Source organism: Natator depressus, chromosome 3 (assembly GCF_965152275.1).
Source record: "Natator depressus isolate rNatDep1 chromosome 3, rNatDep2.hap1, whole genome shotgun sequence".
NCBI classification, from domain to species: Eukaryota; Metazoa; Chordata; order Testudines; family Cheloniidae; genus Natator; species Natator depressus.
In genome coordinates, this window is record NC_134236.1 from 69960537 (window position 1) to 69987129 (window position 26593).

General features: G+C 38.6%; 1 protein-coding gene across 1 annotated transcript in view; it reads right to left on the reverse strand.

The window, feature by feature from the left end:
* Positions 1–6275: 6275 nt before the first annotated feature.
* The window catches only part of RRAGD (Ras related GTP binding D), a 30813-nt gene continuing 10495 nt past the window's right edge, over positions 6276–26593 (reverse strand). Inside the window, exons 2-7 of the mRNA XM_074946876.1 lie at positions 23180–23475; positions 22485–22684; positions 21575–21689; positions 15511–15653; positions 12068–12216; positions 6276–9352 (exon numbers count right to left, since the gene is read on the reverse strand). Of these exons, the coding sequence (XP_074802977.1) occupies positions 9201–9352; positions 12068–12216; positions 15511–15653; positions 21575–21689; positions 22485–22684; positions 23180–23475 (1055 nt within the window). The 3' untranslated portion in view covers positions 6276–9200. The remainder of the gene's footprint in view (positions 9353–12067; positions 12217–15510; positions 15654–21574; positions 21690–22484; positions 22685–23179; positions 23476–26593) is intronic.

Below are 26593 nucleotides of genomic sequence, written 5' to 3' on the forward strand. Positions count from 1 at the left end.
CAAACACATGGTTTTTGACACTGGTAAAGGAAAACGGTATGGTTAATGCATGTTTTATATCTAGGTTGGATACATTTTTCTGTGCTCTTGTGGATATTAGTGAATTCAAATAACTGATGTGAAATTTAATCATTGTTCATTTTCTCCTGCAGGTCAAGTAATTATGTGAGAATGGTTAATAAAAACACCCCTTCCGTTTCCCGGCCTCTCAGCTCCCAGCAGCTGGGGACAAGGGCTGATGGAGCTCAACACAGGTCCCAGGTTTTCATACAACAGGGATTTGGTCTGTTCAAGATGAATTGCAATATAACATCTTGTTAACTAGAGCCTGTGTAAATAACTGCATTTTTATATATTTTGATCTTTTAAATACACATGCAAATAATTTCTTCAGAGGGAGTTTTTTGAGATCTCAAAAGTTTGTGGAAAAGTATAATAGTTTCGTTTAAAAAGCAGTATCCTCCACTGACACCAAGGACCACAACATTTAAAACACATTGCTTTATTGATTTACAATGTCTAGCCTTTCAACTCAGGCATTTGGCTGAAAGAATTTAAATAACCAAAATAAACTTTTTTAAAACTAATATATTAATTTATATAGTTTTTATCACGTTTCTATTATAAAACTGAACAACTCTTTCTTATTTGGAACACATATTGATAGATTATTATATTGTGCTCATTACATACTGAGTCAGATCAATGGTCCATCTAGCCCAGCATCCTGTCTTCCAACCATGGCCAATGCCAGATGCTTCAAAGGGAATGAACAGAACAGGGCAGTTTCAATTAATCCATCCCCTATCATCCAGTCTCAGAATCTGGCAGTCAGAGGCTTAGGGACACCTAGAGCCTGGGGTTGCATCCCTAACCATCTTGGCTAATAGCCATTCATGAACCTACCCTCCATGAACTTATACTAATTCTTTTTTGAACCCAGTTAATAATTTTGGCCTTCACAGCATCCCCTAGCAACAAGAGCCACAGGTTGACTATGCATTGTGTAAAGAATTACTTCCTTATGTTTGTTTTAATCCTGCTTCTTATTAATTTCATTGGATGACTCCTGGTTCTTGTGTTATGTGAAGGGGTAAGTAATACTTCCTTATTCACTTCCTTCACACCATTCATGATTTTATAGACCTCAATCATATCTCCCCTTAGTCCTCTTTTCAAAGCTGAATAGTCCCAGCCTTTTTAATCTCGCCTCATATGGAAGCTGTTTCATTCCCATAATCATTTTTGTTGCCCTTCTCTGTACCTTTTCCATTTCTAATATATCTTTTTTGAGATGGGGTGACCAGAACTGCATGCAGTATTCAAGGTGTGGTCATACAATGGATTTATATAGTGACATTATGATATTTTCTGTTTTATTATCTATTTCCTAATATACTGTTAGCTTTTTTAACTGCCGCTGCACACTGAGCACATATTTTCAGAGAACTGTCCATGGTGGCTCCTAGATCTCTTTCTTGAGTGGTAACAGGTCATTTAGATCCCATCATTTAATCTGTGTAGATGGGATTGTTTTTCATTTGCCATTTTATTGCCCTCTCACCCAGTTTTGTGAGATCCTTTTGATCCTCTTCACACTCTACTTTGGACTTAACTATCTTGAGTATGTTGTATCGTCTGCAAACTTTGTTACCTCACTGTTTACCTCTGTTTCCAGATCATTTATGAATGTGTTGAACAGCACTTGTCCCACCACACATCCCTGAGGGACCTCACTATTTACCTCTCTCCATTATGAAAACTGACCATTTATTCCTTCCCTTTGTTTTCTTGTCTTTTAACCAGCTACTGATCCACAAAAGGACTTTCCCTATCCCATGACAGCTTAGTTTGTTTAATAGCTTTTGGTGAGGGACCTTGCTAAAGGCTTTCTGAAAGTCTAAATACACTATATCCACTGGATCACTCTTGTCCACATGGTTGCTGACCTCCTCAAAGAATTCTAATAGATTGGTGAGGCAAGATTTCCCTTTATAAAAGCTGTGTTGACTCTTCCCCAACAAATTGTGTTCATCTTTCTGTCTGATAACTCTGTTCTTTACTACAGTTTCAACCAGTTTTCCAGGTACTGAAGTTAAGCTTACTGGCTTGTAATTGCCAGTATCACCTATGGAGCCTTTTTAAAAAACTGGCATCACATTAGTTATCCTCTAGTCATTTGGTACAGTGGCTGCTTTAAGTGATAGGTTACATACCATAGTTTCATATTTGAGTTCCTTCAGAACTCTTGGGTGAATACCATCTGGTCTGGTGACTTATTACTGTATCAATTTGTTCCAAACCTTCTCTATTGAGAACTCAATGTGGGACAGTTCCTCATATTTGTCACCTAAAAAGAATGGCTCAGATGTGGGAATCTACTTCACATTCTCTGCAGTGAAGACCAATGTAAAGAATTCATTTAACTTCTCCGCAATAGCCTTATCTTCCTTGAGTGCTCCTTTAGCACCTCAAATGTCCAGTGGCCCCACTGATGGGTTGGCAGGTTTCCTGCTTCTGATGTACTTAAACATTTTTTGATGTTAGTTTTTGAGCGTTTTGTTACTTGGTCTTCAAATTCTTTTTTGGTCTTCCTAATTATACTTTTACACTTGACTTGCCAGCGTTTATGCACCTTTCTATTTTCTTCAGTAGGATTTGGCTTCTAATTTTTAAAGGATGCTTTTTTGCCTTTAACCGCTTCTTTTACTCTGTTGTTTAGCTACAGTGACATTTTTTGATCCTCTTTCTGTTTTTTTTTTTAATTTGGGGTATATTTAATTTAAGCCTTTATTATGGTGTTTTTAAAAGTTTTGATGCAGCTTGTAGACATTTCACTCTTGTGACTGTTACAACTGACAAACTAGTAGTCTTAGCTTATGGAGTCAGACCTCGTACATCTGCTTCAATAATAACTATACATACAGATGCACAGCACCTTCTTTCCAGGTGAAAGATTACTGTGTTTCCACTGAGTTTAATTCTAAAACTACAGTGTAATGAAACCGAGAGCTTTGCCAAATCATTTTGTAATTAGTGGTACCGCACAAATGAAACAAAGAACTAAGGAACCAGCTTTGTTTGATTTGATTGGCTGAAGCAGAACTTTCAGTAGTTTAGCGTAGTCTTGTCTGAAGTCTAAATTAAGAAAAAATTGTTTTTTGTTTGCAAAGAGGGAGGAATAATATCAAATTACGGTATTGCTTTCCCTTTTCACCATAGTTTTAAATCAGTTTGAATTATAAAAAGGGTTGAAGCTAAGCATAAGAACATTTAGGTTAAATATCAGAAAAAAAGTTTCCTGCTAGCGAGGTCTATGAAACTGTAAAACAATTTCTCAAATATTAGCAGTGGAAGACATTTTATTTTCAATTTAGAACTAGACTGGACACAGCAAGAGAGAATATAGTGTAAGGAATATTGATCAGAACAGACAAGATAACCTGATAGGTCTTTTCCATCCCTAATTTCTAAGTTAGATTCATATCTTCCATAGAGCAACAGCACGGAAGGAGAAAAAAAAATCTACCAATCTCCATCCAAATGGCTTGTGTTAAGCTGTGGTGTACCATGCTGTGGGGTTCCTTTTAAAAATTGTTCTTATTTCTTTTGATAGCATGGAAACTTGCACCACAGATACCTAGTTGGAATGGACATACAACACACATTGAGGGGACAAGGTTGTAGCCAGAGAATTAACTGAATAGTGGTTCAAAAGTACAGAAGGAGCTGATGAAGGCCTGTGTTAGGACCTGCATACTGCTGACTGGGTGGCTGCATTTGGGTGCTCTTGCTTTCAGGTCCCTCACTGTTCTAGTTTTCGCATCTTCCGGATATGGAAATAATAGCAAATGTCTCTGGTATGTATCCAGAGCAACGCAGATAGCAGAAATAAGAGTTTCATAGCCAGAACTGATTTTGATTAATAATATTGTTGGATCTAATAACTGCTTTGCAAGGAGAAAATGCTAGGTGTACTTGTTGGTCTCCTGTTCCTTCCCCACTTCCATCCTATTTTTCAGGTTATACTGCAGTTGTTCACAATTTAGTGCTCCAGGGCCTAGATTAAGCTACTGAAGATGCTGTAGTCACCTTCCCTTATGTGAAGACGTCTCAGTTTTCCTTAGCTTTAAACTTATACTCATAGGCTTTCCTCAGTGAGGGGAACATATGGCGTTACTATTCTAGAGTATAGAATCATAGGACTGGAAGGGATCTTGAGAGGTCATCTAGTATAGTCCCCTGAACTCATGGCAGGACTAAGTATTATCTAGACCATGCCTGACAGTTGTTTGTCCAACCTGCTCTTAAAAATCTCCAATGATGGAGATTCCACAACCTCTCTAGGCAATTTTTTCCAGTGCTTAAACACCCTGACAGGAAATTTTTCCTAATGTCCAACCTAAACCTTTCTTGCTGCAATTTAAGGCCATTGCGTCTTGTCCTATCCTAAGAAGTTAACAAGAACAGTTTTTCTCCCTTCTCCTTGTAAAAACCTTTTATGTACTTGAAAACTGTTATGTCCCCTCTCACTCTTCTCTTTTCCAGACTAAACAAACACAATTTTTTCAATCTTCCTCACAGGTCATGTTTTCTAGACCTTTAATTATTTTTGTTGCTCTTCTCTGGACTTTCTCCAATTTGTCCACATCTTTCCTGAAATGTGGCACCCAGAACTAGACACAATACTCCAGCGGAGGCCTAACCAGCGTGAAGTAGAGCGAAAGAATTACTTCTCATGTCTTCCTTACAACACTCCTGCTAATACATCCCAGAACAATGTTCACTTTTTTTGCAACAGCATTACACTGTTGACTCATATTTAGCCTGTGGTCCATTATGACCCCCCAGATCCCTTTCCGCAGTATTCCATCCTAGGCAGTCATTTCCCATTTTGCTCTAGCTAGCAAAAGAGAAGTTTTTTAAAATCTCCTATAAAATGTAACGCAATTGTAATGATTACTATTAAAAGATCTTGAAAAGAAAAGAATCCAAGAATTGTCTCTCTGAAGCAAACAATCGATACCGTACATGGTGACCTGTATAGGATTACTTAACTTTACTAATTCCTCAATTTATTGAAATAGTCGATTTACTTTGAGAGTGCTTAAAAATGGATTTGAGGTTTATAAGGCAAGTCATTTCTGAGATACTACACAACTAAAAAATTGTTAGTAAGCTTGTAAATGTGCAGACTTCCCCCCGCCCCAAGTTTCTATAATGCCTTATGCAGTGTTGTAACCATGTCGGTCCCAAGCTATTAGAGAGACAAGGTGGGTGAGGTAAAATCTTTTAGTGGACCAATTTCTGTTGGTGAAAGAGACAAGCTTTTGAGCTTAGGCAGAGCTCTTCTTCAGGTCTGGCAACACAAATACATTTCCCAAACCTGCAGAAGAGCTTGTGTAAGCTTGAGTCTCTCATCAACAGAAGTTGGTCAAATAAAAGATATTATCTCACCCACCTTGTCCCATAATACCTTGTCAGATTAGGCTCAAACTTTTCACAAAGTATTTTTCCCTCACAAGAATGAAGCTTCAGGCCCCATGATACAAGTCACAATTTTAATATTTTCTAGAAACTATTTTGTGCCATCACAAAAAAAAGTCAACTCTTGAGCCAACTCTGACTGAAGCTATTCCGGGAGATTTTTTTTTCTACACAATGTAATGTCATTCATTGTACTGTATTTATTAAAATCTCCCGGATTGTTTCAATAGTCACCAGGAGATCGATGCCAATTCCAGACGACTCCCGGCCAATCCGGGAGGGTTGGCAACCCTTCTCTTGAGTGACTATGTTTTCAATTACATATCACTGAAGCACCTTCTTGCTGAACACACATCTTCAATAATGCACTTTGTACCTGTAATCACAGCATTATAGAAAGGTATTCTGATATTTTAATCTTTAAAAATCTTCCCAGTCCCAGAAAGACAGGACACATTTTAACTTCTTAAAAGAAATCACACTGCTATCAGTTGCATTTATGTACTCTGGGCTTCTGCTTACTGCATTAGTTATATAGCCCTACTCCACAAAATCAAGTTGATGGAAATGTATATGTTAATACTGACCAACTCCTGCAGCTGGAAGTAAAAAAATATATAAAGGACATTCAAGCTGTTTATTTTAAAGAGGCACTGTCTGTTCAAATACAGCCCTAAATTTAGGTTATGTAAAAGCTTGTTTTTACAAAATGTAAAATGACTATGAAATTTAAAGAAACAGAAAGGAAACCCCGTGTTGTTTAAAAAAAAAAAAAAAAATCTCCCTTACACTTCACTGCTCAAACACTTCAGACTCCTGGTCGTACATGAGTACCTGACAAGGCTTTTTTTTAGTAACTGACTAATCAAAAGTGAAAGATGAATCATCATCCAAGCTGAGGAATGCAAAAAAGTGAACAACAAAAGTAGTTTTATTTTAACATTCTTTCAGTTCTTTCAGTTTTAATAATCCAACATATTATTTGTAACATAGGTAAGATTATTTGATTTTTACCCTGATTTTGTCCAGTTGGAAGTTTTGTATGATAGCTGCAAGAGTCATCCTGGTGACAGTATAATACACAACATAATGTAAAATGTAAGGCTTAACTAAGTTGACACAAATATGTTACTGTGTTTGCATGTTTAGTGGAAAAATGTGGATGCTTACATAAAGAAACCAGACATCTTAATTAACCTCTCCTGGTTCCCACAGCAGCATCTCTATGGCAGGAAAAAAACAGTAGCATTCTTTGAAGTGTCTGGTCCAATACATGGGCAGCACTGAAGATGTTCCTTGCCCCATATAATCAGATACATCTAAGAGAAGTGAAGTGGTGAAGACCGATACTCATGACACACCACTGCAACAAAAGAGGGAAACAAATATGGACACACTGTGGCCCAAATCCACTTCTGGGGAAGTGCTATGGAGGGGAGAATACAGGGGAGCACTCACTGACATGACTATTAACTCCCAAAGAAGATACTACAGGTTAGGCTGGGGGCAGCTGTCTCCAACACCATCACAAAAAAAAAAAAAAAAAAAAAAAAAAAAAACAGCTAGTGTCAGAGGGGTAAAACTGGGAGGAGCTCACTCTCCCTGGTATTTTTGGAGCACTCTTCCCTCTTGAACCAGTGCCAATAATGTAGTCCCAGGTAAAGAGTTTACCCACTTCTCATTTGCGGAATATGAAGTTTAGTATAGGACCTTCCCATTTCTCTTTTTTTTTTTTACCAATATACCACAGTGTACCACTGCTGCCCCTATTCCTCACACTGGCATGATGTCTCTCCCCTCCACCACTTTTGGGTACCTGAAGTGCTCTCCATCTCTCCCAAGCACTCAGATAGCTCTCAGAACCATACATTTGGCATATTTTTCACAATATTTATCAGATACACTAGAAAAGATCCATTTGTTGATTAAATTCATATTTTAAAAAACTCCATTTCTGTCCAATAAACTCAGACCAAAGGAACCATTTAAGGCTAAAGGATAAGCAGAAAAATCATGTACTTTAGGCAGTAATGAAGGGTTAAAAGCCAATAGTTTTCTCCTTAGACTAATATTCACTTAGACATATTGCATTCTTATCTTCCATCTCAGCTGGCACTCTACTACCTTGATGTTGGGGACAGTAACAGAAGCTAAAGAACTGCATAAGACATTTCAAGATGGTCTTATAAAAGAGTACAGTGTATGTATTCAGCAAGTCTCTCAATGACTGTGTTTGCTGTTGGTAAAAACTCTCCATTTCTGTCATAAGCCAGAAAATACTGGTGGTTCTAATGCACAATTAAAGGTGCAGCATTACAATTTGTTTTAACTGAACATGTGCTTTTTAACAAAGGAAACTTTCAAAAGTGCTCCTCCGTTATCTTTTCTGGCTACCAGGTTATTCAATGAACTCTTGCAGCTGTTCTAGAGCCATGTGCACATAAGCCCTATATAGGAGGCATGGGTACAGGAGCTGCTCTTCCCTCTGTGCTCTTTCATTTGGAAGAGCTATTCTTTAAGCTACAACTATAAAATTAATACAGAATTGAGAAGGCAAGTTTTACTTCCCCGTGCCCTCCTTTTTGGGGTGGGCAGTGCCATAATTGCTGCAAGGACAGATATGCCACTGTGATCAGTGTTAAAACAGAAAGTAGCTACATCTATGTAGATTAGAGTAAAAGAGACCAATTCTTCAGTCCTTACTTAAGAACTCCCTCTGAAATCAAAGGGAGATTTGACCCAAGTAAAGCAAGCAGAACTGGGCCCCAACATGAGCAACTTTTATTAGGATTTTTCTCTAATGCTTTAATATACCTGAAACTTTATATTATAGTGGTATGGCAGAAATGAAATACAAACTTTTTCTTCCTCCAATTGTAGAGGCTCAGACTCTCAAACTAAGCATATAAATAAAATCCTTCAGTTACATACCCTGTTCCTGAAATGTTATAAAAACACCAATGCAACATAAAGCAGTATTACAAAATAATATCTTTATAGAAAGTTATTTTAGAGCTATATGTTGAGGTAAATTATAATAAAAAGCCCAACTGAGAGGGCATTACCAGTGTTATGGAGAAGTTTGGGTAGAGTTTAGCCAAAGGCCTGTTTTACAAAAGCTAATTTTTACCTACCAGTTGGTCAAGCTCTTATTGCTATCATACTTCAAAATAAGAATTCTTCAACTTACAAATTGAAAAAAATATATGAAGTTAGATTTGTATGAATGTTATGTATTGTCATAAATTTTAAAAAAGTAATTGTATCAAGTTTTCTTGATTATTTAGTAAACAATTTGATTGTAGCACGTATATAAACTACACTATACGTTTTACCTGACACCATGCATGAAAATCAGCATAAAAAACTAAGTTTATCAAAGTTTAACTCCATGAGAAGAACATGAAAAAAGTGCAAATTATGTACCCAACATTTCTGTCACAGCTGATTTTTCTTAATATGGCCTGGAAAAAAAGTTTACAGCATATATTCAGTGAATCCTTACAAGAACATATATTCATCTCAATGTTTATATACAATATTTTGCTCAAAGTACTCACTGTATATGAAAAAACTGACTGGATAAAAATGTTTAAACAGTGTTTTTTTGAGGCGTTGGGAGGAAAATCCATGTAATACATCAGTCCCATTTCTCTTCCCCTTCAGTCAGTGCAACAAGAGCCTTGCTGTCAACAATGCCATTAGAACTTCAGCTACAGTGGTGCTCTAGGTGTGCCATTAGGGGTGGTTCTTTTATTTTTTTGCATCTGGCTCTGATGTTTTCTAGATCTCACTACTTTCATTCTCACTTCAAATACTTCATGTATGGCCTTGCGAAAACAATGGAAGTTATAGTCTATTAGTCCTAGAAAAAGAGAGAGGCAAAAAGGAAAAAAAGATTTTTTAATTCTAAAATCTTTATACAATATTAAAATACAATATCAAATTAACTTATTTCCATATTTTATTTACTAATGACTCACTTAACTGGCCTTGGGCTATAGTCAGTCAATCTTATGGACAACAATTTTTCATTTACTGCAAAAGCACATTTAATATTAAAACAGAATTATTTACAGTGTAGTAGCTCATGATTCTATACTAGATTCCCATATTATTTAATATATTTATTAATGATCTGAAAAGCAAAAGCGGTGGAGAGAGAAGGTGGTAGCAAAATTTGCATGTGACAGAATTATTTAACTTGGCCCTGGTCTACACCTAAAAATTAGATCGACCTAGCCACATCACTCAGGGCTGGGAAAAGTTTTGTGCCATGTGCAATGTACTTAAGTTGATCTAACCCCCCCCCCTGTAGATGCAGCTAGGTCAACGGAAGACCTAGCTATCACCTCTCAGAGAGTGAATCACCTACACTGATGGAAAAACCCCTTCCACTGTAGCCAGGACATAGCTTTAGTCAGGACCAAGTAGGACTAAAAGGAACTTCAGAGAGACCTAAACAAGGTAGGTGAACAGGCAACACGATGGCAAATGAAATTCCCTGTCTATAAATGCTAAGTAATATATATTGGAGGGAAAACATTTAAAACTTCTCATATACCAAACAGGGTTCTAAATTAACTGGATCAGCTCACAGGTGGGCCCTGGGCATCACTGCAGAGAAGACTTCTGATCAGTGTGCAAATATGTTAAAAAAAATGAACAAGATGTTAGGTTGCATAAGGAATGGGATGGTTAATCTTATAATGCTTTTTATATTAATCAATGTTGCAGTATCAGCTGAAGTACTGTGTGCAGTACTGGTCATCCAATCTCAAAAAGGTTATTGCTGAACCAGTGGAGGTTCAGAGAAGAGTGAAAAAAAAATGATAAAGAGCCTGGAAAGACTCTCATATGAAGAGAGACTGAAAAGAATGGGATTGTTAGAAAGGAGATGAATAAAAGGGGACATGATAAAAGTATATAAAATAATGAATGATCTAGCACAGGGCTGGGCAAACTTTTTGGCCCGAGGGGCACATCTGGGTGGGGAAATTGTATGCAGGGCAATGAATGTAGGGCTTGGGCAGGGGGTTGGGGTGTGGGAGGGAGTGCAGAGTGCAGCAGGGGGCTCGGGGCAGGGGGTTGGGGTGCAGGAGGGGTGCGGAGTGCGGAAGGGGTCTCAAGGCAGGGAGTGCAGGAGGGGGTGCGGGTTCGGCCAATTGGAGCTATCGGGGGCGGTGCCTGCAGGCGAGGGCAGAGCACAGAGCCGCAGGGACGTGGTGCCGGCCGCTTCTGGGAGCAGCACTGGGCCCGGGTAGGCAGGGACCTGCCTTAGCCCCGTGGCGTCATGGGGGTGGCAATCCTGCAGGCCGGATCCAAAGCCCTGACGGGCTGGATCTGGCCACGCGCTGTAGTTTGCCCTCCCCTGATCTAGCACCAAGCCTATTAAGCATTGTTGTTTCACTACATGCTTTGTTTTCTAAAGTGTAGCCTTTTCAATAAGCACCCCAAAATTACACTCCTTGTACACTATAATGCAGTATAGTTAAAGAAAAATTCACCATAATAAAAGGATATACTGGAGAAGGTCTTAACACAGTAGTGCAAGTACAGCAAAATTTGGGTTAAGCCTGGCAGACTTGCTTTGGAGTTCTTTACAATGTCATGACTATTAGTGTTAGTACAACTTGTAATATTAAAAATATAAGAGCTAATTCCAGCTTCAGGGCTAAGGAAATATCCCAGTTTGACAACACCAAAGATACTAGAGCTATATATTCACACCAACACCAATCAATCATTCAATGTTGATAAGATACCCACTATGACTGGAATTCCATAAAATGAGACAAGTCCTCTAATCAATTCACTGAACAAGGATAGCACCAGTATTGCTGACTACTACATACTGACCTGCTTACGTACAGTAATCTTGAGAGGGAGGAGGTGCATTCTAGGGCTACGACAATAGTTCATTCTTCACAGCTCAGTCTATGAGACTGTCAAGTATGGTTATTAGAACCAATAGTAAGGGTGGATTGTGAGACACACAGATACTTCTCCACTAGGAATCTGACTAAGAACAAAAGCTCAATACACGCAGGACAATGAACAGCTGGACAGTGAACTAGATTTGTTAATACTCACCTTGGCAAGAGTCAGAATGGTCACTCATAAGCTTAGTACCTGATATATAAAACCTGAAAACTGCCTGGTTTCCAAACATGCAGTTTAAAAAAAAATCTCAAAGAGGCAATAACAAAACAAGTCTTTTCTTATTGAAAAGTAAGGACTCAAATGATTTTCTCTTGGGTTCTGTGGATAAGATATTACAATTGCATATTCTTATACCAATAAGTGCAATGCAAAGTTAGCAAAGATGTGCTGAAACAATCATTATTTTTGTATTAGTATAAATGGAAGTCTTATTGCATTGACATTTGATTGTATGGCTTTCTTTCATACAGGAAAGTTGTTAATGTATTTATCATTTCATCTTACCTGAGTGGCAACACAAACACCTCATACTTTTAAGCACAATGATATGTAAGCCATATCAAAATATGCTTTTATTTTATATTTGTGATACCACTAGAAAGTAAAAAATCTATTACTACCAAAAAATAAAAAATACCTTTTCTCTCAAAGCTTTCTTCTCTTACAAAGCAAACAAGAGCAAGGAATTTTGTCACCTCCTTTAGATAAAGGACAGTTGTATTGTTCAGTTTTATGATTGCTGTTGACTCTTTGTCATAAGGTGTTCCTGCGCCATCTTCTTTGAGCCTAAATGGCAAAATTAAAAAAAAATAACATAGTAAGTCACTGGACAAATTTAAATTACTTATCTGTATAGATAGAAACTTCCACCTAAATACCTCAAAATGTGCTTATAAAAAATTCAGCTTCATAACTTCTCTGTGAGATACATATTATCCTTATTTTACACACTATGAAAATGGAGACAGAGAGGAAGATTAAAGGACTTGTTTAAAGTCACATAGGAAGTCTATGAGAGCTGGGAACAGAACCCAGATATCCTGTCACATACCTGAAGTAAACCACACTTCTTTCCTGTCTGTTATAGACCAATCTACCACAAACTTGTTTGCATTTTTATTAATATACAACACTCTGACCTTAGTCCAAACAAAGACTGTGAAACAATTACTCTATTCTGGCCTGATAATTCTGAGTTCAGTAACTTGATTTGGGCAGTGGCAGATGACTGATAATTCAGGTCAATGCATTAAATTCCCCACAATGCACCTACTTATGCAACAGTATACCAAGAGGAGAGACTTCTTACGACTCAAGCTGATAATCAGCAAATACCTGTGATAAACCTTGTAATTTGATCCCAGTAGTGTAAATGCACATAGCAATTTTATTACTCTAAATGGGCGCCTCAGTTTCATGAACTATTCGCATCAATATCTTGGGGCAGCAAGTTCAAGATTCCACATTCTGTGGATATGCATTTCCTTTTATTGCTTTTACGTTTGTCTTCAATTCATTATATGGCCTCTTGATTTTGTATTTGGGGAAAGGTCAAATGTGCATCAGAGCAGCATCTCTGCAGTTTAATGTCTCAATCACTTACTCTTCTTACTCTCGCACATCTCTGCAAGCTAAAATAATCCTAATCAGTTAAAAAAATCTTTATACCCAAGTCTTACCTTATGTCTCTAAGCTACACTATATCTCAATAAGATGAAAAACAGAGATTTTTAACTGGTCACAAATATTAAACAGTTATTTAAAGAGCGCATGGGACAGTCACAGTTTTTGCACACCTACACTGTTTAAGGTGCCATGTCCACTAATGGTGCACAACAAGTAATAAATTACATCTGTTTATTTTTGATGTACACAGCAGCAGCTTTTTCCTAAAAATATAATGTTACAGAAGCTGATCCCGAAGTATTGTATGTATCTGCAAGGCACAAGCTTTTGTAAGATTAGTGAAGCATCTGAACATGTGCAATCCGTAATAAAATATAAACTATAAGAACATTCTACAATTTTTCTCCCTTTTTAAAAATCTAATGTGTACTGTACCTCAGCCAAAACTATGCTTTATACGTTTAACAGGACTGTAGAACTTTGAGAGCCAGGCAAATGATTCAACTGGTACCTTTAAGATAGGATCCTTTTTTAGAAAGAGCTTTGCCCACTTGTTATCGTTAAAGACCCTGTTGCAGTGTTTGCAGGTACCAAAGGCCACCACACACTCTTTATTGAGTATTTTATGGATTAGCCTTTAGAGGGCCGTGTTCCAGGATGCTCTATTTCTACCTCACTATGATCCTGACTTCAGTGGGAACAGTGGATGTTCCACATATCTCAGGATCAAGCTATAACAGATACCTTAGAAGATTTACAGTTACAGCAGTGAAGTGTATGATTGCTAATGGAAGGGGATGGGAAAATGAAAGTCAAGATAGCTGGGAACAAGAGTACGAGGAGGAAGGAGGCAAGGAGTAGCATATGTTCAAGTACCATTTGGTGGCAAACTAAACAAAAATAGTAATGGAAGCTGCACTTTAAAACAAAATGGCAAACATTTGTGTGTGAAATTCAACACTGAGATTCACAAAAGAATGTCATTTTAAAAGAATGGTCCCCTCCCCTCCCCATTTCTATGTTAATGGCTATTATTAGGGCTCTAACAAATTAATGACCGTGAAAAACACATCCCAGACCATGAAATCTTGCCTCCCCTGTGAAATCTGCCAGGGAAGGGCAGAGTTGGGGGTCCCCCAGCCAGGGCTCCTACCATGCGCCAGTCTCCAGCTGCTAGTCCTGGCGGGTCTGGGGAGGAACAGGACTTCCTCTTCTTCTGCAGAGGCCACTCCCAGGGCCAGGTCAGACGCACCGCTGGGAACCTTCCCTGGCTGCAGGAAGCTCTGCGCCCCCACCCCGCTTCCTGCCCCCATTGCTCCCCAGCCGCAGAGGGAGGGGTCACTTTACAGAGAGCAGGAGCAGAGCTTCTTGCAGCCAGGCAGGTTCCCGGAAGCGGATCTGACCTGGTGCCAGGAGTGGCCCCTCCAAGAGAAGAGGAAGTCCTGTCCCTCTCCAGCCCAGCCAGGACTAGCAGCTGGAGCCTGGCGCATGGTAGGAGCCTCTGGCTGGGGCACCCCCAGCCAACTGCACCAGAACCAGGGAGCCATGCCCCACCACTTTTAACATGGGCATAGTTTGGGGGGCAGGGGTGATACTGTCCGCCCCACACTGCAAGCCTCGGGCAGGCCTGAAGTGGTGCCGGCTGGGACTGCGCTTTACAGAGGGGGAACTGCCAGTGCCGATCCGTGTCTGCCCGAGGCTTGCAGTTTAGAGGGGCAACACCACCCTTGCCCCCAGCCTGCCTGGTACTGGTGGACACCCACTTCTACAAAGGTTTTGGAACCTTGTCCCCAGACCTGCCCCTCCCCAGCGCTCAAGGGTTAAAGGGCCCTTGGGCTGGCAAGGGGGGGACCCACAGCACCCCCTGACTATGGGGCCAGATGCGGTCACCCACCCATAAGGCCAGCCCTTTCTCCCCCACAAAAAAGTGATGACCCCACACACACCAAGCAACTCCCATGTCTGTGCTGCCCGCTGCTCTCCGGCTGCCCAGCTCTGAAGGCAGCACCTCCATCAGCAGCAGCGCAGAAGTAAGGGTGGCAACACCACAACCCCCCTACAATAGCCTTGAGACTTCCCCTCAACCCTCTTTTGGGTTGGGACCTCATGCTTATAACACAATGAAATTTCAGATATAGATATCTGAAACCATGAAATTGATAATTTTTAAAATCCTACAACCATGAAATTGACCAAAATGGATGGTGTATTAGGTAAGGCCCTAGCTATTATCATAGCATATTTAAAGTCTCTGTGGGATTACATGTATTTGGGATAATTTAGGTAATTTCCCATTCACTTCGACATACAGTACTGTGTTGCCTGTAAATCTGCAATGTTTCGAAGTCATTCCAATCTGTAGGACAGTCAGTTTTTAGTTACCATATAATGTATTCTAGCCTAACAAGGTGACTAAACAAGATTAACGAGCATGATTAACAACAATCTACTTACCCATAGATACAAGAAATATCGATAACAACATCTATCATATCACAGCAGAGCTCATAAGTTTGCATATCCACTGGAGTACTGTCCGTTGCAATATAAATTTTACTGACTACATCAAATAGAAATGCTTTCTCAATCCCAGAATTCTAGAAACAAAGAAAAAAATCCTTTCAAGGTATACGTCTCTTCAAATAATACCAAGCTTGTATACCCCACCCCTACCACATAGACAGCAAGTACAAGTGAAAATTAATATGCAATCATATTAACCATACATTAAAGCAGTTTCATATTTATAGTATGGTAACGCATAGAGGCACCCCCACAGTCAGGATTAAGGCCAATGGGAGCTGCGCCTGAGGAGCCAGTGCTTGTGGCAGGAGCAGCGCGAGGAGCCCTCCTGACTGGAGCTATGCAGACATGTGGAGCCCAGTAGGGAGCTTGTGAGCCACACCAATCCCCTCCCCACCAGCACCACCCCCTCCTCCCAGCACCAGTGAGGGTCCCAGCGGCATGCCGCAGCCCACCCACTATGCTCCAGCACCAGCGGGGATCCTTGGCCACACACCCCCAGCACCTACAGGGCCCCGAGATCACCCCCTCACACACACTCCCCAGAGCACCGGCGGCGTTCCAGCCCAAGTTTTAGTTAGGGTTATATAGTAAAAGTCATGGACAGGTCACTGGCCGTGAATTTTTGTTTGCTGCCCATGACCTGTCCATGACTTTTACTGAAAATACCCATGACTAAAACGTAGCGTTAACAATAAGGATTTGCACCAGCGGCTGAAACAAAGGGAAAATTCTCAGTGGGGATCATGACAAAATTGCCAAGTGCTCCCCAGAAAAGAAACATCCAGAAGGAGAGGCACCTTTTCCAAACTTGCCAATCAAAGTAAGTTTCAGTTAAGAAGAAAGTCCATTTATGGGTGCTGCCTAATACGAGTCTGAACTGTTGCTACAGCAATTCCATAATTCCATCAGAAGCCTTGAAAACCTCTGATGAACAGTTTTGATAGTTCAGATAAAGTCAGTTAACAATCATTTCACTCAGTCCTGTTTTCTTTCAAAAGAACTATTTAACAAATATTTATAGATTAAAGTGACCTTCCTGCTATCTTTCACCCATTTCCAGGAATTAAGGGATTTCAGCTCGGGGTATTGTTCAGCACAATAGCCCATAACATTTTGGGCAGCTTAATTTTAAAGGACCTAAATTCATCCATCAATACAAAGGGGACTAATCCTGGGAACTCCCATCAGTAATAATAGGTGTCATTGGCTTGAATTTCTTTTATTTCAATTGGAAAACATACACCATAGATTGTTCTTAATAACACTTTCTAGTATATTGAAATTTACAGACTACACACTCTGGATATCTTACAATTCCTCAAAACCCAAGAACAAAAAAATAATATTTGATTGTCACATCTGACCAAAATGGCATCTGTACAATTTAAAAAGAGAAAAAAAGATTCATTTTAACACAAAAATTCCTCATGTACTTCAGCAGATGTCAAAATTCATCTAAAAATTCAGGTTTTACAAAAACACAAGATTTTAATTTCAATTTAAATTATTTAATTTCCCTATTATTTTAGTCTTCTGCAGTGTTTGAAACTCAAATATTGTAGTTTCATACATGAGTTGAATATGAAACTGAATAGAAAAGTTCTGTAAAAAGAATTAAAATGACTACTCTATTTTGTATTTCCAAGTGTGAGAAATACAGAGTAAAGAAGAGTAAAGATAAATGTAAAATCAGAGTTTTATAATCTAAGAGGGCATAATCAATATAGTATACTTTTAGTGGAGAAAGGAGAGGGTTGATGAGAGAATTCAGAAGGAAAGAAGAAATTGCTCAGATAAAATTAGCGACAGTACAAAAAAGGGTACACATACACAGAAAAAGAAGTCTGAAAATATGAAACAAGAAGGATCAATATCATCATATATTGTTCCTTAGTCAAGTAAGATATAGTAACAAGTCAATACCCTAAAATATTCCAGTAATAATAATAGGAAGTGCATAGAATATCAGCATTATGTTACTTTTTAGGAAAGTGTATGAAGAATGATTGAAATATCATTGGCTCAAACTTGCCCTTGTTGAAAATACTGTCAATACCCTAACAGACTTTGATGGGATTGTGCCTTATATACTGTTTTGCTTTTAAGAAAGTGAGTCAAGTTTGTTTTACCTCAAAAAAAATCAGCACTGAAGTTTCAGGGATGTGCACCTGTGATTCTAGTTTGGGCCCACTTCTAAATAAGGTGTCTTTTATTGTTTTCAGAGTACCCCACAACACTTCACAGATAAGAAAGGTGCTGTATAACATAAAAATAGTTTCTAATATATCCACAAATGTAAACACACACTAAAAGTAAACATATTAAACAAATCTGAGAGAGTGATAATACATAAGTAGGAAAAAGAAATGGAAGGAAGAGGTAATATCCAGCTGCCCTGGATTTAAAGGAGGTAAAGCTAGAGTGAATTGATTTAAACTAAGGCAATTAAAATCACCAGTTTAAATCTATTGTAGAGAAGCTTAATTTAAAAATCAACTTTATCTTTAAAGTTTCCTAACGAAAACTTCACTTTCATCAGCAGGTGTTAGAGCCAACAACATGTAACTGTTTTATGTATTTTAAAGTGAAATATTCCCAATCCACCAAGCTAAATCTTTGGCTTAGTAAAACGTACGTCTCTTTATGCAGACACCTGGTTTAACAAAATTAATTCTTGTAAAAATGGAGAATATTTACTTTTAATTTTCATAGATATCAGATAAAATTTTGAAAAGTGCGTAATTGGCTTAGGGGTCTAAATCCCATTCACATCCAATGAGATGTAGGCTACCAAGTGCCTAGGGGTACGTTTACACAGGGGAAAAAAACCTGAAGCAGGCCTGTGCCAGCCAACTCAGGTTTGTGAACATCGCGAGACTTGGGCTGCGGGGCTGTTTCATTGCTGTGTAGACTTCTGTGCTCGGGCTGGCGCCTGAGCTCTGGGACCCTTCCACTTTGCAGGGTCCTATAGCCTAGGCTCCTGCCTGAGTCCAGATGTCCACACAGCAGTGAAACAGCCCCATGCAGCGCAAGCCCTGCGAGCCCGAGTTGGCTGGTACAGGCCAGCCACAGGTGTTTAGTTGTGCTGCACACATACCCTACGTTACTTTTGGAAATTGCACTTAGGCACTTGATAATTTTACTCATCTTACTATATTCATCCCTATATAGTACATATATATAGGATATGTAAGTTAGGTTGTGAGAATGAAACAAAACCACTGAACTTGGTATGTTAGAAATTAATGTTTTGTGTTTATAATTTTACAATCAACAAAGTATTTCACTGCTTGAAAGTTAAAAAGACATTGCCAGTACATTCCCGTCACATGAAGGATTATGCTATTTAAAACATAGGTTTTGTTGTTACTTCCTCCCAAGTGTTCAGGATGCCATAAAACAGAACAAAAGCAAATACCTGCTCCCACTTTTTGTTTTACTCAATGGAAATTTGCCTTTGACTTCAACAGCAGCAGACTAAGGATCTAAGCATTCACAAGTAACTTGGGACACAATCCTAAAAATTGCTTATTACTTAGATTGTATTAAAATCTAAAACATGCTAAGTGTTCTCCATAAAGGGAAGACATACTCCATGCTCCAAAATGCCTACCAAGCACTATGTCTGGTAATAGTCCCATTGTCTTCAATGGGACTACTCACATGGATTATGTCCAGTAGTGAGTGTTTGCAGTAACTGCCCCTTAGAATGCTCTGGGACTGAGATTTTCCCAAGAGTTCTCAATATAGCTGAGTAATTCACAATGAATAATTTCTCATTCATTTAGCGTCTTTCTCTTGCTGAATATCTGCAAGCAAAAAACGAAAAACAAAACAAATAACCATTTCCTCAGTAATCAAATATGTCTGATACATTTCTTTACTCTGTGGATTGATTAGAGATATTCAATATCTGAAATTCAAGCTGTGTTGCTTAGTGATGGGATAGCTATGATGTATGACATTTATCTAATTAAGGAACAGAAACAAACTGTGTGTCTATCCTCAAAGTGAAGGGGGTCAGGATTTGTCCCTAAATATATATGGAGTTTTAAGGAATATCAGAAGTCATTCCACAGTCAGGCCTGTAACGTTTTCATCCAGCTGTATTTAGGATTTTTATTCAATAAGCTATACAGTGTACAGGACACATAATGATTTCTAGTATTTTGCATTTTTTGTCACATATTGATCCATTCCATAGTATTAAACTGATTTTGAACTGAACCCTTTAGATAGATTGTTGTAAATCCAATTTCAGTTTTTTTAAGAGAGTGTCAGATTTAAAAAACAAAAGTAAGCTTTAGTTTGATTTTAATTCAAAAAGTTATTGATTTTTATCTCCCCTGAACCAAACAAATTCTATATCCTAGGGGATACTCTGATAAAAAATAAACAAAATCCTGCTAAAAACAAAACCAAACAACAAATATTCCTCTGACTGAGGCTCAAAAGGAAGGATTCGTATGTAGCAAAGGCCTACACAGTTAAGGACCAACAGTGCTAGCTTATTTTGGCTGCCTGGAAAGCGGTAGGTAGACGATAAAGACTACAGGTCAGGCATACTATGATCATGATTGCAAATATATTACTGCATTCTGAAAGAGTTCCCAGTGACAGAGAAACTTTGCTACAACTACTCCACCGCCAGAATCATTACAATAGATCACTATTGCTGTTGGAAGGTCTTAATGGGATAAATGAAAACATAACCTGTGCATATTGCTCAGCTGAAAAAACACCCTTCATCTCCAGCACATGGCTTCCCATGGAAAAAGCCTGATCAAAACTGATATCAAGATTCTTAATCTGATTTATTATATCTGAAGTGAAGGAAGAACAAGCCTCTTAATTTTGTGATCTGTTTACCTCTACCCAGGAGTAAGAATTTGATTTTCCCAACACTGAAGATAAGATAGTTCTGAGCCATCACACCTACAGTGTTGTTCATATGTTGCAGAGCTAGCTAGGTACAAAAGGCAAAAGAGAGGCAGTTGTATGTCACTGTTTTCTGATTATACTTTACCCTGTGTTTACGAATTGGACAAGCCTCCTTGGCAAGATATACCCTGCGCAACATGGGAGGCACAGTACAGATCCTTCAAGGACACCATTTTTCAAGGACTTGATAAAGAACTGTTCATCACTATCAACTGATTCCTGCATTCTCGGCATGACTGAAAACACCTACAGGGCATCTCCGGACACACCAGAACATCCCTCCATCACTGAAGAAACAGCCTATGGTCAATCATCTCAAGAGCTGCAGAATGGTTCAGCACAAACCCTCTGCTAGTTCCAGAACGGACAGCTGATCCCAACATAAGATTATTTATGACCCTGATTCTTAATGACTGGCATGTTGTCAACATCAGTGAAGGCTGTCACCCAAATGGGAACCTATCCAGGATACTGCTATACGGCTATCTGTCTTAGATCTTGTATAATGCTCAGTACGGTATCTTAGTACTGTTGTCCATGTGCCTCCAGAACTGAGCTACCACCACCTTTTCAATCACTTTCTATGATAATGGGAGATTGGGAATGGGTGAGACTAGATGATCACAAGGATCCCTTCTGGCCTTATAATTTATGAAAATGTCAAGTGCTGTTTAAAAACAGACAGACAGAAGCCATACCACACAGACCTAGGTCACAGTCAAACCAATGTCTAAACAGATGAGGGATGACTGTCAGCTCACTCTATGCACCATCTAACCTTGAAAAATAATTTGACGATCTCAAAATATTTTCAGTTTAGAAAAAATGCAGCTACATTGTTCTGTAAATCTTGCAGGCATTTGGGTGCAAATCCTTCATGAGGTAGAAACCCTCAGCTCCTACTAACTTCACTTGAAACTGGGTGTGCACAGCATCTTTCAGAAAGGCACATAGCAGTTTTTAGGATTCAATTGTTACAGAATAAATCACAAGTTTTCTTGTACTCAATCAGTTCTATGCAAAAATCTAGAAAGTACACAAAAGTACTTACTGAGATAAAGATGTTAAGGAGGTTTTCCAGGGTTGGGAGCTGTGGAATCAGTTTCTGTACCACCTTGCTAAAGGCTTCAAATATAGAATGATCATATATGCTTGTCAGATAAAAGCTGGAAAAAATGTCACCATATTTTCCTTTTAGCCATATAAAAGGAACATTCTGAATCTGTCATAATGAGCATGTAAAATATTTTGAAACACAAAGTACTTGAAGTTATGCATTTTTCCCTTGTGATCAGAAGTTGCATAATGTTTCTAAAACACAGCTCTTCAACAAACTGAAGTCAATAATTAAAACAATTACATATATTTTCAAGGCTATATTTAGCATGACAGTATACAATATGAATACATAAAACCATAGATACTGCAAATCTGTGCTATATATGGAATTTAATGATGTAGTTCCCACTTCAATATCCTCTGGAAAACATTTTCTGTATACCAGGAGAGCAATATTACATAGCTTTTATGTATTGCTTTACATCTGGAAAATAGTAGGGATGAAATTAACAATGAAAAGATGCCACCAAAGTGATTAGCTACTCTATGAATTAACATGTTTGTGAAGCACTATATCCATTATGATGGCATTTCTTATTTCACGAGTCTCAAGAACAGCATTAAAGTTTTTAATGTCCTGTAGCTCCCAGTTTGTTGAAGTACATTATTTTCAATTATTTGCTAAAATAACCTGTTGTTCTTTCTACAGACTGAATAATTTAGTCAAAGACATTACCTTTTCCCTTAATAGTCATATCTAATAAATTCTTGTTGCCTGCTACTTCAATAGATTAGAAAGTGATAAACTGTCTATAAGATAGGCTGCTCTGGGTTCTGGCTTTAGCATTAAACATGGCTTTTATTCTTTTCCAGCAGACTCTGTGCACAGTTGCTTCACTCACCTGAGGTGAATTTTCTCCAATCCAGCATCTGCAAGGTCATCATTTGCCCTCTGGTGAATGTCTCTTTGGGTTTCAATCTTGTGATCATCAGACAAACCATCCACTTTATGGATAAAGATTTCAAAGTTGATGTCTGGATTCACTTTATAAGCTCTGGTCACAGTGAGATGCAACCTAGCCAAGGCCTCCATATAATCATCCTAATAATGGAAAAATAAAACCCACAACCTTACGACAAACAGTTACGAGACAAAAGCTAAATTTTATAAGATACTTGCAGACACTTCTACAGTTCAAAATTCCTTTTTTTAAACTTCTGGGATCATAAAGGCCTATATTTGCACAAAAGTCCAATTGCCGTCACTAGCAACTCCATGAAAGGAACCAGAGACTTTAAAGCAGACTAGTTATTTTTGCATTTAAAATAAAAACTAAACTAGTTTTGAATCTTTATTTGCAAAAAAGAGGTTAAAAAATAAACCAACTCTATCAACTTAATTGTAATTGGTGGTTATAGTCTTCAAAAGCACTTAAGTCCCATTAAAAGTCAACAGGACTTCGGCTCTAAGTCCCTTACGTGCTTTTGAAAATTTGCCTGTCTCCATGTTTGCCATTCCATTTGCTTATAGCTGGAGGAAAAAAACAATGAAGACAAACAGGTGGCCTGAATACCACCCTTATAACTTTCTCTTTACCTGAGAATCTATGACAAATATCAGTGCTCCAGTGCCTCTGAAAATCATCTCATAGTCAAATGTAGGGTCAAAGAAGTCAATTTGCCCAGGAAAGTCCCATATCTGAAAGTTAACAAAGGAGCTGTTGGAAACATCTTCTCTGCAGATCTTGTTAGTGCTCTCCAAGAAAAGGGTTTCATTTGGAGACATTTTGTGAAAGACAACTTTCTGAATGGAAGACTTCCCACTTCTTCTCAGTCCCATGAGTAGGATTCTTGGCTTAACTTCAGTACTGAAGGGGTCACTGAAATCCAGAACTGAATAAACCACACAATAAGCAGAATGATACACTCCAGCAGGGATAAATTACAACAGTTGTATTTATATTATATACTATATTATATGCACTTTATATTTATTTACATTTTGCAGTGTTAATTACAGTACTGTATTTTACGTGCATTTATATCTGCACCTAGACTACAACTGCCAACCTCAAAAAGTGGAAAGAAAGATATTTAAAATAAGATTTCTTCCCCCCTCCTAAACTAATGTTTGAGAACCTACTACTTCTCACCTGAAAAAAAGATGAAGAGCGCTCAGGGCAAGATACCTGAGTAGAGAGCTATTAGGTGGCATCAAACATACATGTTCAAACAAAAACAAACTCTTCATGCCTCCCACAACCTAAAAACATCTAGGTCTAATTTGCATTATAATCAGATATGTATTTTGCAGCTCTGTTTTTGTGGAGTAATAGAAATAACCAGCATCCAGTTACGGAATGTACACTCTTAAGGACCATCACTTCCTGCTGTCACTTCACTATTTATCTTACTGCTCACTGATACCCACCATGTAGCCTGAATGCTCAGCAGCCCTAGAATGAGAATTTGGTACGCTACTACTGTACTGCACTGTAATTGGCATCAGAACAGAGTTAATAGACCAGACCTATCAGTGCTGACAATTTTGGACCTCATATTGCAAATCATCATGTGCAGAACTCCCACTGAAGAAATCACAGTTCTGTGTGCTGTGCATTTGCAGGATTGAAGCCTCAATGAACATTTTTAAATGATGTACAGTACGGCATGAGGGGGAATCAAATGTGTGTTGCAAGTCCCCAGCGAGGCCATATATTTTCCACAGTGTAAACTGATAACACGTTTTGCAGTGACTTGAGATGACAGAGGGCTTTAAAATGTACCCATTCATTGATATAATGCCAGAAGTATAATCGCTCTTCATTCCTCCCCAGCTTGAAGCCTTACAGCCACAGCAAGATCACCATTTTTTTTTTTTTTTTTACAGTAAGTCTGCAACCCAGCAACCTTTCAGACTCTCACTCTACCTGCATCAGCTGCTTTGGAGTACAGGATTTTAAGAATACATACTCCTTTTGGCCTTGACTGCTGCAACCCCGCAATTCTTTTCAAATTACTTTTGCTAAGATACTCTACCTGGCTTGTCACTCTAACTACATTACTCCCCTCTTCGAGTCCCTCCATTGGCTCTCCCTCCTCCACCACAACAAATACTGTACAAACTTTTCCTTGATTTTTTTATGGCCTTTCTTAATTTAGACCTACCTAATTAACTGTTCTGTTATGAGATAAATCCCTGCCTCTGTTCTGCCAAGGATGCCTGTCTTCATCACCTGCTTATCGGCTTTCCTTCACTCTTTCTCTTATGTTTACCTATACACAAGGGAAAGATTCCTTGTCAAAATCCATACGGTTACCCCTTATTCTCCTTCAGATCCTTCCTAAAAAGGCACCTCTACGACAATGCCTACAAGTCACTGCTGACTGAAAATGGTTCAGTAGGTAGAAGGTTGCTATTACTGCTGATTAGCTGTGTGTGAACGGTTCACCAATATATGATGAAACATGCTTCTGTTACTGTTACCTCATCCACCCATCCTGACTGCTTATTTTAGACACCCGTTATACCATGTCTTTAGATAATAAAATCTTTTGGGGCACGTGCCTCTTTTCACCCAGACTGAATACACACTATGATCTATCACCTCAGGTATATGTGCATGAGGTGGAGATCAGAGAGCCTCTCACAAACTGTACAAGAATCACAGATAATAAAATTATCAGGTAGTTTTTGGCACGGGGGAGTTATTGTCCACAGCTCTAGCCTAAAAATCTTCATTCTTATAACACCTGCCACTGCAGCTCAAACTAAAAAAAAACAAACCAAGATCATTTTCTATTGCACTCTCATTTTATGACTCAGTCCTTCCATCCACAATTGTGTAACTATCAAAGAAATGTTAGAAGCATCTCTCTTTTTGGATTAATGCTTTGTTTTAAACAATTTGCTTCTTTCTTATTTGGTCTTATTTAAAAAAAAAACTGACAGTATTCTCTCACATGCAACCCAGCTTTGAAAACTTGCATATGTATGTATGTATCTGTGCATATGTGCAGGCATGTTATCTGTTAACAGCCATAGCATTCAAAAACAACACCAGAGACAGATTGTCACAGTACTGATGTAGGTAGGAAACGATGGTCCCACTAGTAATGCAAAGAGAAAGGGATTACCAGGCTGCAGTTTAGCCTTATGTCATTTTGATTCAAGAGAGATAATTTTGTGGATCTTGACACAGACTCAGAAAGCACTTGCCTAGTGATCTTCCTTGTATTTCTATGCAAAAGATAAGAATTAAGAACAGTATCAACAATGTGATTCTAATATCACTGTCCTTTTGTTGTCTAATTAAACTTGAAATACTTTAAAAATGTTTTTTAAAATAATCTAATTTCTCTTTATCCAATAGCAAGGATTATTGTTGGTTATCCAGACAGCTACTGGCTCTATCCGGTTGGGGGTGGGAGGAAGGGGGAAGAGTAGAATAATACTTTTTCTTGCTGACTCAGTCTGCTAGAGTTACAGACCATCCTATGCAGGATTGTAAGCCTCTAAAGAAAATACATGCCATAGGTGCTTCAGGAGGAGAAGGTGGCAACTTAGCAGGCAGCAGTCTTCCTTCTAGGCCAGTACTGAACCAAAGCCTCAGCACAGCGTTGAGGCTCATTGGGCTGTTGGAAGTTCGATCTCCAACAGAAGAGATGTTACTGTGTGCTATTAGATAGCTTGTATTAAACTCCAGAGGCGGTTGCTTTTCAACAGAGGTGAAATTTAGTGGAACAAACTAGTCCAGCATAAGCACCAGTGTACCAGTATAAGCATCCACACAAAGGGACATAACAATTTAACTTTTTCAGTAAATTACAAAGGTAACCAAAATAGTTAAACTGATAAAAAGCTTTATATGAGGCTTATGAGTTTTTAAAATGTTTCGAGACCTTAGGCTGAAAGCTGTTACTGGATATAATTACAAAGTACTTTCATGCAGTTCTGCAACATTTTGTCTGTACCATAAAGCACATACAGGGAACAGACACATGAACACAG